This window comes from Diabrotica undecimpunctata, chromosome 5, assembly GCF_040954645.1.
Source record: "Diabrotica undecimpunctata isolate CICGRU chromosome 5, icDiaUnde3, whole genome shotgun sequence".
In the NCBI taxonomy this organism is placed as follows: Eukaryota; Metazoa; Arthropoda; class Insecta; order Coleoptera; family Chrysomelidae; genus Diabrotica; species Diabrotica undecimpunctata.
This window is the reverse complement of record NC_092807.1, coordinates 103206302-103224933: the sequence shown is the minus strand read 5'-3', so window position 1 is coordinate 103224933 and position 18632 is coordinate 103206302. Positions and strand designations below refer to the sequence as shown.

General features: G+C 30.7%; 1 protein-coding gene and 1 pseudogene across 5 annotated transcripts in view; one reads left to right on the top strand and one right to left on the bottom strand.

Moving 5' to 3' along the window:
- LOC140441595 (diuretic hormone receptor-like) overlaps positions 1-18632 on the top strand; it is an 890067-nt gene that overhangs the window by 778197 nt on the left and 93238 nt on the right. For all 5 annotated transcript variants that reach the window (XM_072532430.1, XM_072532429.1, XM_072532431.1 and 2 more), the window contains one exon: positions 7475-7762. In XM_072532430.1, the coding sequence (XP_072388531.1) occupies positions 7475-7762 (288 nt within the window). The remainder of the gene's footprint in view (positions 1-7474; positions 7763-18632) is intronic.
- LOC140440911 (PRL-1 phosphatase-like) lies at positions 9265-9775 on the bottom strand (annotated as a pseudogene).

Below are 18632 nucleotides of genomic sequence, written 5' to 3'. Positions count from 1 at the left end.
TGGTCTATTTATTCGATGCCATTCACTCGTCCAGTATCCTCAAAGTGCTATACATTTGTTTGTACTGTTGCCTTAACTATAGGAGAATGGTTTGGGAAAATATCGTTGAACAAGTTTTCTACGTTAATATGATTCTTTTTTATCGCCGTAGTCTCTCATCATTAAAACAGTAATTCCATTTTTCATTAAAAACCATGTTTATAGTAAAGAATTTAAAAACACACAAAACAAAACAACTGCTTGAGTGATTAATACAATTTATTTTACAAAACTTATTTTTTAATTTATTGTTGGCTTTTATAGCATTCAGTACAAAGCTGGGAAGTATATTCTCGGCATATACAGGGTGAGTCATGAGGAACTTAACATACTTCTACCATATGTAGAATCCCTCAGGGAGCATATCATGTGGCCACTAAAAAATGTCAACTCCTCTTCTTTATTAACTTTATTAATTAATTAATTAAGGGTGATTTGTGTAATTGACCATTTATTTCATTTTACTGTAGTGTTTATACGGCTCATTTGATTTTTTTAATTTTTGCATGATACAGTACACTACTATCAAGCATTCGACTGGTATTGGCCAAACTAAAAAATTCCAGGACTGGCTTTGGAAAAATTAATTTAGGGATTCGTATTAAATATTACACCCTGTATAATTTTTTTTTAAAATGCAATAAGTGATTTTCAAACTGCATAAATAGCCAATGAAAACGACATATGCGACAATGTTGTCGCACTTTTATTAAATTTTTAGTGAACGATCAAATCTTACCAAAAATAGAACAACCATAATGAAGTATCAAATTATAAGGTATTAATTTAAACAAATGTTATAAATTTCAAACATTTTAATTAAAATGAGTTTCTACAACATAATCTAATACGTAGAAAATTAACATCTTTACTGTCACTTGGTATTATCTCTACAATAGAATCACTTTTTTTTTTAATTTTAAATTTTTACTCGTAGATCGTACTGGGGCATTATTTTCGATAAATAATAAATTAAATTGATTAAAAAGTCAAACCTCTTGTATGTGTTAGTTTTTGTTGATTGTAAATGATTAAAAATTTATGTCAAATAATAATACATTGCATCAACTGTACTAAATAAAAATAAATCTAAAAAAGTTTAAACTGAAGGTTGGCGTTGACCGTTTGACGTTTCTTGATATTTTATACCCATTGTCATTATTGTCATTATCAATTGTTATTTATGTGTACAAGAATACATATTTCTTCTGTCATATCTACGTTAAGTACATTGTGTTAGTTTTGGTAGAGCTTTTGTTACTTTCCTTCAAAATGCCACATCAGTTTTCGACCACAGAATATGCAGACATAATATTTGTTTATGGATTCTGTAATGGGAATGGTAGGGCTGCTAGTAGAGAATATCGCAGGAGATTTCCTAATCGTCGAACTCCCAGTCATCCAACATTTGGGTCAGTTTTTAATTATTTGCGAGAAAATGGCACTTTTCCTAGTGGAACAACAGAGCGACATGTAGATGAAGCGCAGGAAGATGGCATTATGGACGCCGTTACTATGAACTCTACAATAAGCACTAGACAAGTAAGTCGAGAACTCAATGTTACTCAATCAAAAGTAAGTAGAGTCTTACAAAAAAATAATCTATACCCATATCACATTCAAATGGTTCAGCGACTACATGCTGGAGATGAGATCGATAGGTTGGAATTTTGTAGAAGGATTAACAATAATCGACCAACGCTATACAGGACACTATTTACAGATGAAGCCCAATTTACCAGAGACGGGATAAATAATTCACGAAATTCACATGTGTGGGCAGAAGAAAATCCCCATGCTATTCGAAAACGTCGTTCTCAGTTAAGGTTTTCGGTTAACGTGTGGATTGGTGTCATAAATAACCAATTAGTAGGTCCTCACTTTTTTGATGGTCCTTTAACAGGGCAGGTCTATTTGAACTTTCTACAAAATATTTTGCCGAATTTGCTTGCCAACGCGAACGTTGCTATCCGGGGGATGTATTTTCAGCATGATGGGGCACCCCCACACTTTTTACTGGCATTGAGACAACATCTCAATAATGTTTATAGCAACAGGTGGATATTACGTGCAGGTCCTATTTCGTGGCCTTCAAGATCCCCTGATTACAATCCCGTTGATTACCATATTTGGGGACGATTGAAGCAACTAGTTTACGCAGTGAATATTAATAACCGTCAACAATTAATTGATAGAATTATACATTGTTGTAATACTATTAGAAACGATCCCCAGAGTATCCGTAATTCAATACGTCAATTAACAATTCGGCAACAAAAATGTGTACAGGCTGCAGGCTGCCATTTCGAAAATCTATTTTGAATTATTTTTATTTTGTTACCATTATTGTATCTTTTCCAGTTCTAATTTATGGGTTTATCATAACTATGTACATATTTTTAGTTTTTTATTAAATTGTTCTTCGTTATTGTTAGTAGTTACTGTTTTTTGTTGTGCAGTGACTTAGTTTATCATTTTAATTAAAATGTTTGAAATTTATAACATTTGTTTAAATTAATTACCTTATAATTTAATACTTCATTATGGTATGCAACATTGTCGCATATGTCGTTTTCATTGGCTATTTATGTAGTTTGAAAATCACTTATTGCATTTTAAAAAAAAATATATACAGGGTGTAATATTTAATACGAATCCCCAAATAAATTTTTCCAAAGCCAGTCCTGGAATTTTTTAGTTTAGCTAATACCAGTCGAATGCTTGATAGTAGTGTACTGTATCATGCAAAAATTAAAAAAATCAAATGAGCCGTATAAACACTACAGTAAAATGAAATAAATGGTCAATTACACAAATCACCCTGTTAATTAATAAAGAAGAGGAGTTGACATTTTTAAGTGGCCACATGATATGCTCCCTGAGGGACTCTACATATGGTAGAAGTATGTAAAGTTCCTCATGACTCACCCTGTATACTTCTGACACTGTACACATAGGGTCTTCGTTTTTCTGTTTTTTTTTCCATGAGCAAAAATGACATCTGCCAGGAACGTCATACTGGCTATGTTGCGTAGATATCTCCGAGATGTCCAATTTTTCTTTTATTCGACTTCATAGTTACTGGTATTATAACCATTTCTCGACGACGTTCAAGTTGCGGTGTAATGTGACTCATTGCTAATGATTTCAAAAAGTTTCGCTGAGTACTATGAGTATTGTTATTTTTGTCGGCAACGATATTGCTATTATTCCAGTCCAGATATATTCAAGGAAGTAAAAATAATGTTAGAGGCCATCGGCAACTTTTTTGTGACACAGAGTAAGTTCCTTTTAGCTCATCAACGGCATCAATACCTTCCTTTGTTGTATTGTAAAATGTAATCATTGTTGGCTTGTATGCATCGTCATTTTCTTGGTCAATCTCATCTTTTTAATGCATTGTTGACAATAATGTAACTATTTTCTTTTGCTTGGGCTTGTAGGATCCCAAAGCCATTTCTTCGGTGAAACCAAAAATGCTCGAAGTAACTTTACGCTCCTTTAACTTTGCGGTAAAAATCTCAGGAATTTCTTTTTTGTTTTTGCGAATTATGCCTGTAACAGTTTTTGTTTTTTTAACAAATTTAAGGCTTAAGTTATCGACGTAAACCAATTATCGAAAGTTAAATTTAGTCCAGTTCCAGAAATTGATTTAATTATTCTTGCTACGAATGAAGATGGGCTATTGTCAACTTTATAGGGCGCCAATCTGGTTGAGTCCCAACATACACCTCTAAATTATAGGTGTAATATGACGTGAAATCAACAAGCGCTAATATTTTGATTCCATACTTTGCAGGTTTATTCGGTAGATATTGCCGAAATCAACATTTGCCGCGAAATGACTTAAGCATTTCGTCAATTGTCACAAATTCACTTAGAATTTGCACTACTTAACAAATCCATCAAAAAATTCTCTTATAGGAGATGGCTTTTCGTACTGTTTACGTTCCTCTTTATCATCAAGATTTTCAAAGCGAAGCGCTCGCAACAAAAATTGAAATCGATTAATTCCCATTGTAAGACGAAAAATCATTACGTCGGTTCAGTCCTGTGGCCACAAATCTCTCAAATGTAGGTGTGATGACCGCAAGACTCCAGCAAAATACAAAAGACCAATAAGTGTTTTAATTTTTTTCTATATTTGTACTGGTGGCATCTCTTTCTTTACTGTAATCTGTCTGAAGCTTTAGAATATATTTGTTTGTGTGTTTAACTATTTCGCTGATGACGGAGTTTGGAAAAAACAATTGCCATGCATCAATAATGTTTTTTGTTTCTCTGGCTTTTCCAATTACTCCAAAAGATTGAGTCACTACGATTCTGCTCTGGGTCCTTTTTTTAACAGATACGGGAAATTTATTTCACAACGTCTTTTTGTCCCTTTCCACAAAACACAGATGAGTATTTAGATCTTGCTGAGTTTCATTAAAATCTGGTAGCTCTACTTCCTCTGATAGCTCTAAATTAAAGTTGTGATCACCTGTTCTTCAAAACGTCATCTTGGTCTTCAGAAGGTCCACCCATCACATTGTTGCTCAATTTAATCATCGTCGATCAATTTCAGCTCATATGGCTAAAATACGCTTTATTTATTTCTCGTAAGGACACATAACCTGCAAATAAAGAAATACTATTACAAATCACCATACATGTGAATATATTTGCCACTAAAATACTAGACTTAAGAAATATTATAAAAAGAACCACACACAGGGTTCACTTACCGTATTATTAACTGTAAAAGCATACCAATATCTAAAACTGTAAAACTGCAACACCAATATCTTATGATACTTACGTAAATAGCAGCAACTACAAAAATATTAAACTATATTTCTCAAAGGCTAAATAAAAACTGAAATAATATAACGCCAGTCCATGGTACAATGAATACACAAGGTATGATATATAATGTTCCAAAATCGGTTCGCTTTCGCGCATGACGTAGTCAAGAACGCTTATTCCCGCAACATTTGAATGTAGTTGTATAGGAAAGACTTTTAATTTTACGTTTTTTATATAATTTGGCTAATTTAATTATAGTAATTATAAAGAGATGATAAAATTATGTTATTATAATATTTATCTTTTATAAAACATAGATATCCTTTATAAGACAAGTTTTAATTATCTCTTATTACACGTAGGTACAGGTTAATTAACTTATACTCCAGAGTTCGATATTTCAGATGTTTAAAAAGATACAGAAAAGTGGTAATGGAGGTACACAAAATTTGTACGTATATATACCTACTGAACTAAACACAAAATCAAAATAAATAATGACAAAGTCAACTTTATTTATATCGAATGAGCTAGCTGGCCATCGAATATGAGTGCAGTGAGGGCAGACAATATTGCACAACATTTAAAATGACATCTTTTGTAATATTAACACATAAAATTATCTTGGTATTGTTTATAATAATGATAACATTGTATATTTTAATAATGATAACATGATTTAACAAAGAAAAATATGTTATTTTGGAAGATGCTAAATTGATTTCCTCCGAAACAGTTCTTATTGCAAATTGCATAGCAGGCTGAGGCTAGTTTCTTACTTAACAAATCGATATGAAAAAACCATTTAAGGTTTCTAATGACTAATAATTAATAAAAATAAAGATTTAGACTTACGTCGTTGACCTAGAAGTAGTAAGAAGCTGCTCAACATACTTTTTGTCTCTCTGTGTTCGCCTCCTTGTACGCGTTTCTTTTGGTTGGTTAAAAGAGTAGCCGATGTTGATTTAGGCAAATAAAGACTAGGTACTGCCTCAGGTTTCAGTTTTAGACCCTGTTTAGGAACGTAATTTAAAAGTTCCTGTTGTAGATTTCTTTGGTAATCTTCAGTTTTAAAATGTGTAGAACAAATTCTTGCAGTATTAAAATTAAAATTATCCTATCTACAACAAGATATAATCCACAGTTTTCTGTTCACACTATCTTTAGGAAATGTATGAAACCTAAAGATTTGATCTTCATTGTCACTATTGCAACAAGCAATTGCACAGCATACTTTGAAAAAGGTACAAAACCAGATATACAATGGCAAATAAAAACTTTCAGTTTTACAAAAAAATACTATACAGTATAAATAAATAGTAACTAAACACCATTTGTATAAAGACACATATGTAAGCATATATCTAAATTATTTTTCGATTATAAAATAGATGACTCAGTCAGTATTGAGTTACTTTAAAATATATTTATTATATCATAACTTGCAATTTGCAATAGTCACCATTGATAACCGATATTATTGATGAACTTTTGTTCTTATACAAGCTTTCTGTCTTGTCGGTGTAAAGTCGTCTGAAGTCGATATTTATTGTGTTTTGCGTTTGAACTAATTTGTGTCTTATTTTCATATTATTATATTGTTTGATATGTAAATTTTGCATATTATTATAATAATCGGTAGGTTATAGTAATGTGTATATTTTTTATTTTACTAAATTTCATTATAACTCATCTAAAATACCATATTGAATTGTAAACAGATTTTTCTCTATTGTACTCTATTTTGTTTTTATTTCAGTAAAACTGCTTGGAAGTGAGTGACAGTAAATGAGAATAAGCAAATCTACTACTATTTACCTATTCACAGTATTTCCTCTGCAGAAAATTTTTAAATTTCAAGGGATTTGCATACAAAAAGAGTACTTATATTATTAGTATATGTATGAAAACAAAAATAAATATTTCGCCTGAATCTCTAGGAGAAGTAAAGGTTTTACGCTACTGAAAATATATTTTTTGTTCAATTTTAACCAAAACAAAACATTTAAAAAAAATTAGATCACTTTTTAACCACAATTTCAAAATTAATGTGTACGTTAAGCTGTAATAATGGGTTCGAGGTGGTTCAGGCAATCTTAACTACGTCACACTCCTGGGCCAGCTGTCAAATGTCATGCGCAATATCATACCTTGTGTATTCATTGTACCATGACGCCAGTCGGTAAGGGGAAAACCGCTTGGAGCATTCCAGGAAGGTCAGTACCACCACCACTATACAAACGGCGTCATTTAAAATTTATTACGGCTCGGTCCTTTCGATCAACACGAGTGTAGTCCCGGGTTATTGAAAGTCAAGCTATTGTTAGTTGGATGAATTAATATCAAAATCACAGAATTCATTTACTGAATTACTTCAAAACTAAAGACTACCGAGTGTTATTTAAAAAACCAAAGTGACTACTGACATAAGAAAAATGGTAAATCTTGTCAACATTGTAAGCATCAAATTTGAAATTTCCATATTTCAAAATAGGCGTGTCCCAGTTTTTGTACAATTCGAATCATTCATTTAAGTATAATTAGGCGTTTCCAGATTTCTGGTCCACTGCTTCTTTAATCATTTATTTTTTGTTATTTATATAAAAGCAATCGTTATTTCGGATTTTAATTAAATATTTCTTTACAGTGTCATTGGTTTGAAAGTAACACAATCGACTGGATATATCAAACCCCCACAGTCATAGTGCTTCTCCTGAATCTGGGTTTCCTGTTGTGCATCATGTGGGTACTTATCACCAAACTGCGTTCGGCCAATACCGTGGAAACGCAGCAGTATCATAAAGCAGCCAAGGCTCTACTAGTACTTATGCCCTTACTGGGTATAACTTACGTCATCACCATCTACGCTCCAACGCCTGACAGAAGTTCGGTAAACGTGTTTGAGTGTACAAGGGCTGTATTGCTGTCAACGCAGGTAAGAATTATATTACAACTGTCTATAATAATATTCCATAAATATCGTTTAGATATTTATGGAATTTAGATAAAAGAGTAAACAAAGAGACTGGATCAACTAATTCATTCTCTGTATTCAGTGTATTATCTAGAAGTACTTATTTTTTATCTATTTGTCTATTTTTTATTTCTAGATTAAGTTTGTATGTTAATGACAAGAATTCATATACTTTACCAGACTTTTTTAAATAAAGATACAGACACTACAGAAAAGTCGGTCTGATAGCTGATTAAACGAACACTTTTTTGCAAAATCCACTTCGTTTATAATGTTCGTCCTCAAAATATTCAACCTCATTAGTTGAAAATATCACTGAGTTTTTATTATTTTTTTCTCCTAAACTTTTTAGCAGTTTAACTGTTTTTGGTCAACAAAATTCAATAATACTAATGCGGATAATGCACATTTGGTATACTTCTGCATTAAAGTTAATATATTAAATTCGAAATATAGGATATTAAGCATCGTTATATAAATATTAATGATAATCTATTGATTTAAAATTTATAGCAGTGCACAAAATAGTTCCTTTAGCATTTGTCAGTTTATGATTTATTCCATTAGTATTATAGGATGCATTCTGATAAAGATTATCCCAAAAGCTCTTTCGAATATAAGTTGTTAATAGTAATTTAAGGTCTTTCTTCATAGACTCGATTTTTTATGTGGTCCCTTTACGGGAGGATTCTATCATTCTTCGTTTTAACGATATGGCATGTATTTATTTTGTACTCCATCTCTTCGGTAATTATTTTCTATCGCTAGACAGCCATTCTTTAAATTTTTTACATCATCTTCAAGGTCTGTATTTTTTTAGTTCTTTTCATGCAGTTTTTAATTTAAACCTGCTTGGAGTAAATATATGATAGCTAGAAACGAATTAATCGAGAATAGTAAATCGATAAAATCGCTATTTCGTGACGCTACCCGTGATGCCTTCTCCTCGTTGCGCTAGTTCCGTGACGTTCGTCTTAGTATTTTACTATAGAGAAAAAAGTAATAAAACGCTAGTATGAAGCTTTGCTTTTAAAAATCAAGTCGATCGCTGTGGGGTTATAAAAAATAATAATCTTTTGAAATTTTGAAAAAAAAATATTTTCATGTTGGAGATACTTTTGGAATGTCTTCTTGTTGTATGAAAATTTTACTCTCTACTCTCAAAGTAGGAACTATGGGCTAAAAGTTAAATAGTAAAATTCGTTTAGTTTTACTAAATTAATCATAATTATTACCAATCATTACTTTAGTATTATTAATTACTAGTTTTAAATACCATTTTTAATACCCCGTAAACCATTTTAAATATCTCGGCAGCTGGTTTAATGTAAATTGAGACTCTGATGAAGAGATAATAACCAGTATCACGTAAATTACGTAAAAATTTCATGACCTGAAAACTAGTTTTATGTAACAGAAACCTGTCGATACATATTCAAAAGAAGGTCCTGAAGTGTTATGTGTTATGTGTGTGAAATGTTCTTGTGGACATGCTTGGATTTTAGTCTGGATTTGGTACGGTATTTTTACAGAAATGCTAGTTGTTTGGCAACCTCTCCTTTTTTCTCTAATCAACTCGACAGCCTCCTCATTATATAAGTCCAACCTCAATAAGAGCCAGAGCCACCATGACAGGAACTCTTCCCAGCCCAGCGATGCAATGAATGGCTACGCAGCTATCCGGATTATCATTGAACTGTTTTTTAAGAATCTTGAACCATTCATCGACTATTTTAGTTGGCGGAAAGGTGCGGTCGTCGTACCCTAGGCCGAAGACTTGCATATTCTGGTTGTTTAGCTCCTCCACTTTGTACGACGGTTCACACACTCTTACTACGGCCGTTGCCCGGTGTTCTTTCAGCTTCTGGATGTAACCCTCGTTGGTCTGATCAGCAGGTCTCTCGGTGATAAGGAATTTGAATCCTTATTGTATTCTATTTCTGCTGCAGCAGGTCTAAGATGTTTTTGACGCATGGCTGCAGGGATTCCTTGTCGTTGAGAAGTATCATTCATGCACCGACGTACACGAATTTTTTTAAATATACAATTTTTAGACTTAATTTATGATCTTCAAATATATATTTAAATATAAAAACTAGTTAAAAGATCAGTCTTTTTAAAGAAAGTTACGGTTTTTTTAATTTTTATTTATTATCAACTAGGTTGATATGCTTAGCAATTGAAAGGAAGAACGCATCACAAGTTTTTAGTGCAGTTTGACGAATGAGGAACTCAGTATGACATATTATGTACTAATTTGGCGTCTTGAAGGATGCGGTCAAATTCAATATCTATTTAGCTGGATGCAATAAGCTGTGAGAAAAAACTGAATGCAAGCCGCAGAAGACAGAGACAGATAGAGAGAGTTGAAGGAGACGCATACAGGTTGATAATGATGATGATGTTAATATATGGTTGTGAGACATGAAAATTAAAAACCACAATGCTTAACAAATTAGTAGCATCCGAATCGTGCTGCTATCGACGGACCCTAAAAATATCATGGATTTCGCACACTCCCAATGAAGATGTTCTTAAAATAATAATTCCAGAACGCTTGCTCACCAACATCATAAAGAGAAGAAAAACATAATACTTCGGCGATATAATTAGAGCACCCAAATATAATTTACTTCACCTTATAATACACGGAAAGGTGGAAGGAAAGAGATGGATTGTTCGAAAGAAACTTTCATGACTGCGTAATATTAGACAATGGTGTGGTACAACAGCAGAAGAATTATTTCGCGCAGCAACCAATAGAGAACGGTTTTATTAAATTGTAAACATGATTAACAACGTCTAAATACGGACACGGCACTTAAAAAAGAAGAAGAATTACTAGTTAACGTGCTAACTCTTTGGAGCTTAGGTGGATGAAGATTCTTTTTTGCGAGAAATCTTATATTCATTGAATTATTTCACCAAGTGCTATATAACAATAACTTTCAATAGATATCTGTTATACCGCATAGAGTACGACATACCTTGTTCTTTACACAGGTAACTTTCTGTTTGAGCAATAGATGCATAAGTCGTAGCAGACTGAGATTCTGCATTTTCATTTGGCATTTTACTTAAGATTTATTACAGTGTAACTGCGTCCAAGCTTTGATGCGACCAGTGAATGATCTATTATTAATTTTATCTATCAAAATTATGACTCCCATTAGATGGGTTTGCTGATTTTCGCTTCCAGAAAAGTGTAGCATCACATTGACGATAGGGCATTTAGCATTATCCGACCCTGTGACCTCACTAATTTCGAGAATATCGATTTTTCGTCTGGCCAGTTATTTTTCTAAATTATGTAATTTGCAAGCTTGAAAAAGATTTTTTACGCACCAAAGTTCAATTTTTCAATTCCTCCCGGCGATCCTTAGTACCTTCTGACTATTAAAATTCTGCCGCACACTAAGAGATTTTTCTTGTATTTTATTTGTCGTGATTATTATTCTAGGAAAGAATAATGGATTAGTTTCCCTTTGCTATCTTTATCGCAATATAAAAGCCATTAAAACTTCTAGTATCCAATAATAGACTGATACAGAATTATTTCCCTTACGCTTTTCTTGGTACTAATGTTGCTGCGTTCGACATAGAAGTAGGAGAAGGGAAAGGAAACTTTGGTAATTCTCTCTCTTTAATGGCGCTACAGCCCAAATCGAACCTTGACCTTTTTTAAACTATGCCTCCAGTCTTGCCGGTCCTACGCCGATTGTCTCCAAGTTCTCACGTCTAGCAAATTTTGCGCGTCTACTGGCACTTCACCCTCCCACCTTTTCCGTGGTTTTTCTTTGAGTCTTGCGCCCTGCATTTTACTATCTAGGAATCTTTTTGGCAATCTTCCAGTCTCCATTCTCACTACATACCCAAGCCATCGAAGTCTCTGAAATTTTATGAATTCTGAGATCGATGCCTCTTTGAACACTTGATAAAGTTCATGGTTGTACTTGGATCTCCATGTTCTGTTTCTATTAATAGGTCCGAATATCTTTCTCGAGACTTTTATTTCAAAGATTTCCAGCTTTCGTTTTGTGTTTTCTGTCATCACCCATGTCTCGCATCCATAATTTCTTCTGTTCCGTCCTTATTTAATGTAACTCCCAGATATGTGAAATTTTCTAAAGTTTTAATATCTTCCTTTAATTCAACTGTGCGTCTGTTTGCCGTAGCTCTTGCCTGTGTTAGTTTTTTTGTCTTTTAAATATTTATTTCTAGTCCGGTCTCTTCTGCCCCTGTTTTTAATTGTGAATATATTTCTGCCGACTCTTCTGGTCTGCAAGACATGATGCTGATGTCATCAATGTTTGTGTCTATTAATTGAGTCGTAGGTCTGTTTGAAATCCATGAATATATTGTGGACGTCAATGTTGTATTTTCACTATTTGTTTAGAATTTGTTTCACTGTAACCAGCTGGTCAGTTGTAGATCTTCCTTGTCAGAAATCGGTTTAATATCAAACTTTAGTAATTAGGTGGGAGAATAAGTCTAGGAATGAATAGATGAAATTTACATTTGATAGACAACTTACGGAACCTACAAATAGAGATAACGAAATATGACAAGGAGGCTTATTAAGACCTATCTGTATTTAATTTTGCCCAAAGTTCTCAGAGTGGTCAAAAAAGGAAGAGAGTATTAAATAGGGAACGAAGAAGTCACAATACTCTGTTCCACAGACAAAATTATTGATTACCAATAGATGAAAATATTCTACAAAGACTAATCCACAGATTCAACACACCACCAAAAGAATTTATAAAGACGGACATTTTTTAACTCTAAACATGGCTATTTGCCTACAAGATCGAGACGAAATAAGACACCTGTCAAATTGATAAACCAAAGTCATAGTTTTTGAATTAATCTATTTCGAAAACGATTTTCCCAAAGGAAATCCAAAAGTTAAAAACAAATGTAAAATGTATTCTCATTACAATTAACTGGGGTTTAGTCCCATATAAACACAATATATAAATTAAATACGCCAAAAAAAAAACAGTTTCCTTTTTATGTTATTTTGTCCTCCCGGCTATTAAAAATAACACTCCTTCTCTGTGCATTCAACTACTTAGAAAATCTAAACTCCCATCAAGTAATATGGAAATGAACAGGCAGTTTCGGAAACAACAAGTGCGAGGAACTAATTTGAAAACAATCAATATAACCATCACAGTCGCTTTAAAACGAATTTTCCACTGAGGACGGTACTGACGGACAGTGTTACCGTGTCAACTGTTTTTCGCTATCCGTGTCGAATCAACAAGACAGTCGGTAAAATTGCAGCTCCAATATAGCGATCCACTGCGTTTGATTGACGGAAAGTTGGGTTTGAACATGTCGGAAAAAGTTTTGATAAAATTTCCCAATTAACTTTTCTCGTCGGTTTGGTTTCAGACCCTCAAATTTGTTAACTTTTTTTTATTGATTTTATTCATTTAAAATTGGGTACCTAAATTAAGGGAATTAGATAAACATTTTTTATTAGCTTCGTTGCTTGAAAGGTCAAAATTATGATGGCGACAAGATTGTTTACTTCACCGCTAAATATATATTGTTTAATATATATTTAGCAACTTTTTTAAATCAATTAAAAATATGGAAAAAATAATTATGAAACAGGTTTAATGTCACACGAATGGAGAAGCAAAATATTATAAATACATTATAAGCAGCAAATTACGTGTTTAACCCATTCAAATCCAAGAATTTTTTTAGAAAAAAATAGATTATTTTTTACGAATCTTATTGTATGTGAGTTATATTTTTTGACATAAGGTATACAAAATATATAAATATATATATATATATATATATATATATATATATATATATATATATATATATATATACATATATATATATATATATATATACATATATATACATATACATACATATATATATTGTTATGATATGTGAATTCGATGCAAGAAAACTACAAGTTGCTCTTATTTACCGGCTAGCTTTATGAAGATAAAAATAATTTTTTTTTTAGTTGATTAATTTGTAATATTGTTAAATTTAGAAATGCTTTTAATAAAAATTATTGAACGCCTGAAAATAAAAAAAAAATTTGACAAACATTTATTCTACTCACCTTGTATTCTCTAAATCTGTATTTTGAATTTAAAATTTTTTTTACTTATTTGTCTTAGAACATGCAGACTATTAACTCAAGCGAGTTCTGTGACCTGTACTGCTTGATAAAGCTATATAAAATTATATAAAGCAAAAATCACCACACAAGAAGTTTTATTTTTAATGTACTATGCAATTATTCACAAGTGATCAATTAAATATTACACAACGATATCTTGTATAATATATAAAAAAAATTATTTAAGATTCTTCCAATAAATAAGCCAATACTTAACCGTTTAATAATAATATGAATGGATTTAGATTTATGACGTAATACAATATTGAAGTAAGTATATGAAATTAGTGTTTTGTGAAGTTGCAACAAGAAATACTTGATCTAAGATCTAATACGTGTTTGTTTGTCAAAGTATTTATAACCTCACTTACTATCTTTTTAGAGCGAAAACAAAGGTTTATAATCCTTCAATTTTTTTAGTTTAACTGTTTTGTTTAATGATTTTAGTAAGCAAAAGAAACGGTGAATTATATTTGGTTAATATTACAAAAGCGATAATAAAATTTTTGTGAACTTGACTTCAAATTATTTTGTTTTTTAACACAAAGATGATTTAGAATGATATAGGCTGTTTAAAAAAAAGGTAAGTTTATTTCTAAAGAAATTTCAAAACTTGCGTTTAACTTTATTAAAGTTCACTTTCGTCTTTCAGATAATCCCTTCTCTAAAAATTTTATGGAAATCTTCAATAACAAAGATTGCATCTTTCAGTGACGTCTTCTAATGGATTAGGGCCGCAAAACTATCAGAATTATCTCTCCAATGGTTGAGAAATATTTATAAGTACCCAAAATGAATTTTAAATGATCTTCAGTCAAAAATAAACACCAAACGGTCTCTTTATTCAGCGAGAATTCAAATGAGTGGAAAAACTCACCTTTCTGGTAGCTGTGGACCTCTTTATGATGACTGCTAACAATTCCCTTATCGGAAAATATACTGTTAATCTGCAGGCTTTGCTAAAATTTAATCAGAAACGATGGTTTCTTATCGGCAAGGTAATTTGAATATACTTTGTTATAATTCAGGACTTTTTTAAGGTTTTTTAAAATACTTTTGAAAAATTGTGACTGCTGAAAAAAATCAAAAATTTTCTGCCCCTTCGTAACTATTGATTTTCTATCTTTTATTTTTCATTGCTTACCAGATCTCCAAGCATTTTGACAATGTTTTTTAAGATCTGACAGGATTTTTGTATATTTTTGACATTTATGATTAAAATAAAAAATATTTTAAATTTTCATAAATTGTTAAATCTTGAGAACTATATTGACTTTTGAAATGAATTGAAACAAATACTAGAGAATTTAAGCATTCTTTTGACATATAATTTCTACAACAAATGATAATTTAAATATTAAAATTTTTACTAACAAATTTGACATACACCAATTTTAACATGAATTAGTTGCTTTTATTTTGCTTTTATTTAATTTTAAAGCTATCTGAAAGCATTTTTGATATTGAATCACTGAGAATTGTCTTCAGATTACCTGTCCATTAAAGATTATATCATTCTGAACTCTTATTTATGAGATATATCCTATTTCACCTCCTAACACGTTTTATTTTCCGAGCTCTATCCATGTTAACTGTATGTTTACTAACAAATTGAAACTTCTTACTTTGTGAATAAATGACTTAAATATTTTATCTGTTTTAGGACTGTTGAAGATTCTATTGACTTGTATATATTAGAATTTGGATTATAATAAAAATTGTAATTAATTAATAAATACAAATTTATGGTTTTTATTTCCACTCGATCCGAAGTGGTTTGATATTTGCTTTTTGTATCTTTATGTTGTGGCTATATTGGCTTATTCTGTAAGTATCTCTTACATAAATAATATAATATATATATAACGAACAATAACTTAAGTTTAAATCATAATCAATTTCATGATCAACAATTGTTTTTGGTTTAATTTTTTTTTATATATTTTTTTTTAATTGAAAAGTGTTTATCAACCAACTATAACTCAGTGGCTATAATAACTCACGTATTAAAAGAATCTTATTTCTATTATGCTAAATTTGTTTATAATAAACCAACTGGTTTTAATTATAATAATAATAAAATTATTTTGAAAACATTAATTAAATCTGGTGATACAATATAGTCCTTATTGGTTTGTTACATGTCTGTGAATTCTGCTTATTTTTGCTTTTAGTTTCTTTCTTATTGTTGAATCTAGTTTCAACTATTAAATTAACAACAATAATACAATTGTTTGAGTTAAATATATATGTGGTATATTCAATATTGTCATTTTGTTTTATGTTCATACTATTCATAAAAAAACTGTTTAGGAGCTTTAATTTCATAACAATATATATATATATATATATATATATATATATATATATATATATATATATATATATATATATATATATATATTGTTATGTTTCTTCTTTCCCAACCAAAGAAAAATAAATAAAAAAATTCATCGAAATAAAATTTTAAGATATCAATATAACAAATTGTATATAGTAATTTAAGATAAGATTTAGTGTAGATAAGAATAGAAATTTGTTTGGCAAACGACCTTTTTCCGTTTCAAATAAAATTATCAAAAAACCTTTGTTTAGAATTAGAAGACATTTTACCTGTAAGTTAATCTTTTCATTGTTTGTATAATCGAGTATTAAATGACCATATTCTAATCTTTTGAAATATGTATAAATTGTGTATTGACAAAACCAATTTTAAAGTAAGCTATTTAGTTTTTCTCTGAAACCGAAATTAGGCTTTTCCAAAATCATGGTAAACACAATTTGAGCTTTTGATTGGACGGTCGTTTTTAAATGGGAATTTGTGAGCCGATCATGAGAACCGGAGAAGTCAGTTATAATTTGGCCATCGAAGGAAACAGTCATCGTTTGTCTCAAGATAGGGTGTGGTTCGTGAGTTGGATACCGGCATTGTGAAAAGAATTGAATAATTTTTTTTTAGGGTTTTGTTAGGCGAATCAAAAGTTTAAAGTTTTGTTGTTTCTTGTTTCAAGTAAAGAAAAATTTAAGTAAAATTGGTTTTCACTTAATATAAATGTATGTAGATTTAAAATCTTATTATTATAAAAATTTGATTTATTTTCTTGTATGCTGATTAATAAGATAACGACAGAATTGGATAATTGTTTTATTCATTCATATAAAATAAAGAAACGTAATTTTTTGTAATATAATATTTTTTTATTCTTATCCTTCTTCTCTATCCCGATAAAAGACAACTAGAAAATCTTTGAATCCATCGAACACAGGTAATATAAGGAGTTTATTTTACTTTTGATAACAAATAAGTTATATTTTTTTATTGGATCAATAAACTAAGATTAAAGTCAAAATAAACAATCAGAACAATATATATATATATATATATATATATATATATATACAGGGTGGTGCGACATCGGTCGATTAATTTCATTGTAGTACAAGATATCCAAGGTAGTGTGGTACAAGATTGCCCCAGATATCAAATGCAGAACAATTATTCCATATTGCAGAAGAACGAGAAGCCTTCGCAATGGTGATCGCCACTGTAGGATAATTCTGATATGGCACGCGAAGAAGAAGACAAGATATCCAAAAAATTTATTTAGAAAAAATGTAGGCAATGATATTCTGCATACTTGGAAAATATGTGGAATTCTACAGGGTGATTAATAACTACGTGATATAGCAAATTTTTTATGAGATACCCTATATATTTTTTCATATTTATATTCCTCACCTAGTTCTTGTTCTTATAATATTGGGCTTTGCATTACTATACAGAATATTTTACAATTTATGACCATTTTTATTTCGACATCCCTTTGAAATTAGCACCATGCATATAAAGAAGTATAGCATAAACAATTATTTATTTTATATGATAAGGTTAACAATATATTGTAGTTTTTGAATTAAATTTAGTTAAAATTATTACCTAAAATTTGTATACAGGATGAACTATAAAACGAAGTTAGAGATATTTTTAGTTTTCTTCAAATTTTGGGAATACATTCAATTTTTGTATTCAAGTATATCTATTGAGTATTAAGGGTATATAAGTATATCTATTGAGTATTAATAACAAAATTATTTTTACTCAATAAGTAACTAAAAAAATATATAAACCATAATAATATGTAATGAATGTAACAATTAATGTAATATTAAGGAAATAAGTCCCAAGTAAATGTTCAAAATGTCCACATTTCTTAACATTTGTTAGTCAATTTTATTAAAAGCTTTTCTTATTCTATTTTTCATATCATCTAGCGTTATTGGAGGCTTCTGGTATACAAGGTCTTTTATATAGCCCCACATGAAAAAATCAATTTTGTACAATGCTGGTAATCGTGGTGGCCAAACATTTGGTCCTCCTCTACCTATCCACCTCTCAGAAAAGGTATTATTTAGATGATTGTGAATAGGAGCAGTGTGGTGAACTGGAGTACCTTCGTGTAAAAACCACATTCATTGTCGAATATTAAGCGGTACTTTTTGCAGTTGTATTGGCAAATGATTATTTAGCAAATCCAGATATATGACACCACTCACACGACCGTCAAAAAAATGTGGGGCAATCACATAATGGCCAACAATGCCACCCCAAACATTTATAGACCACCTATTTTGACTATAAGTGTTAACAAAAAAGGGATTACTTGATGC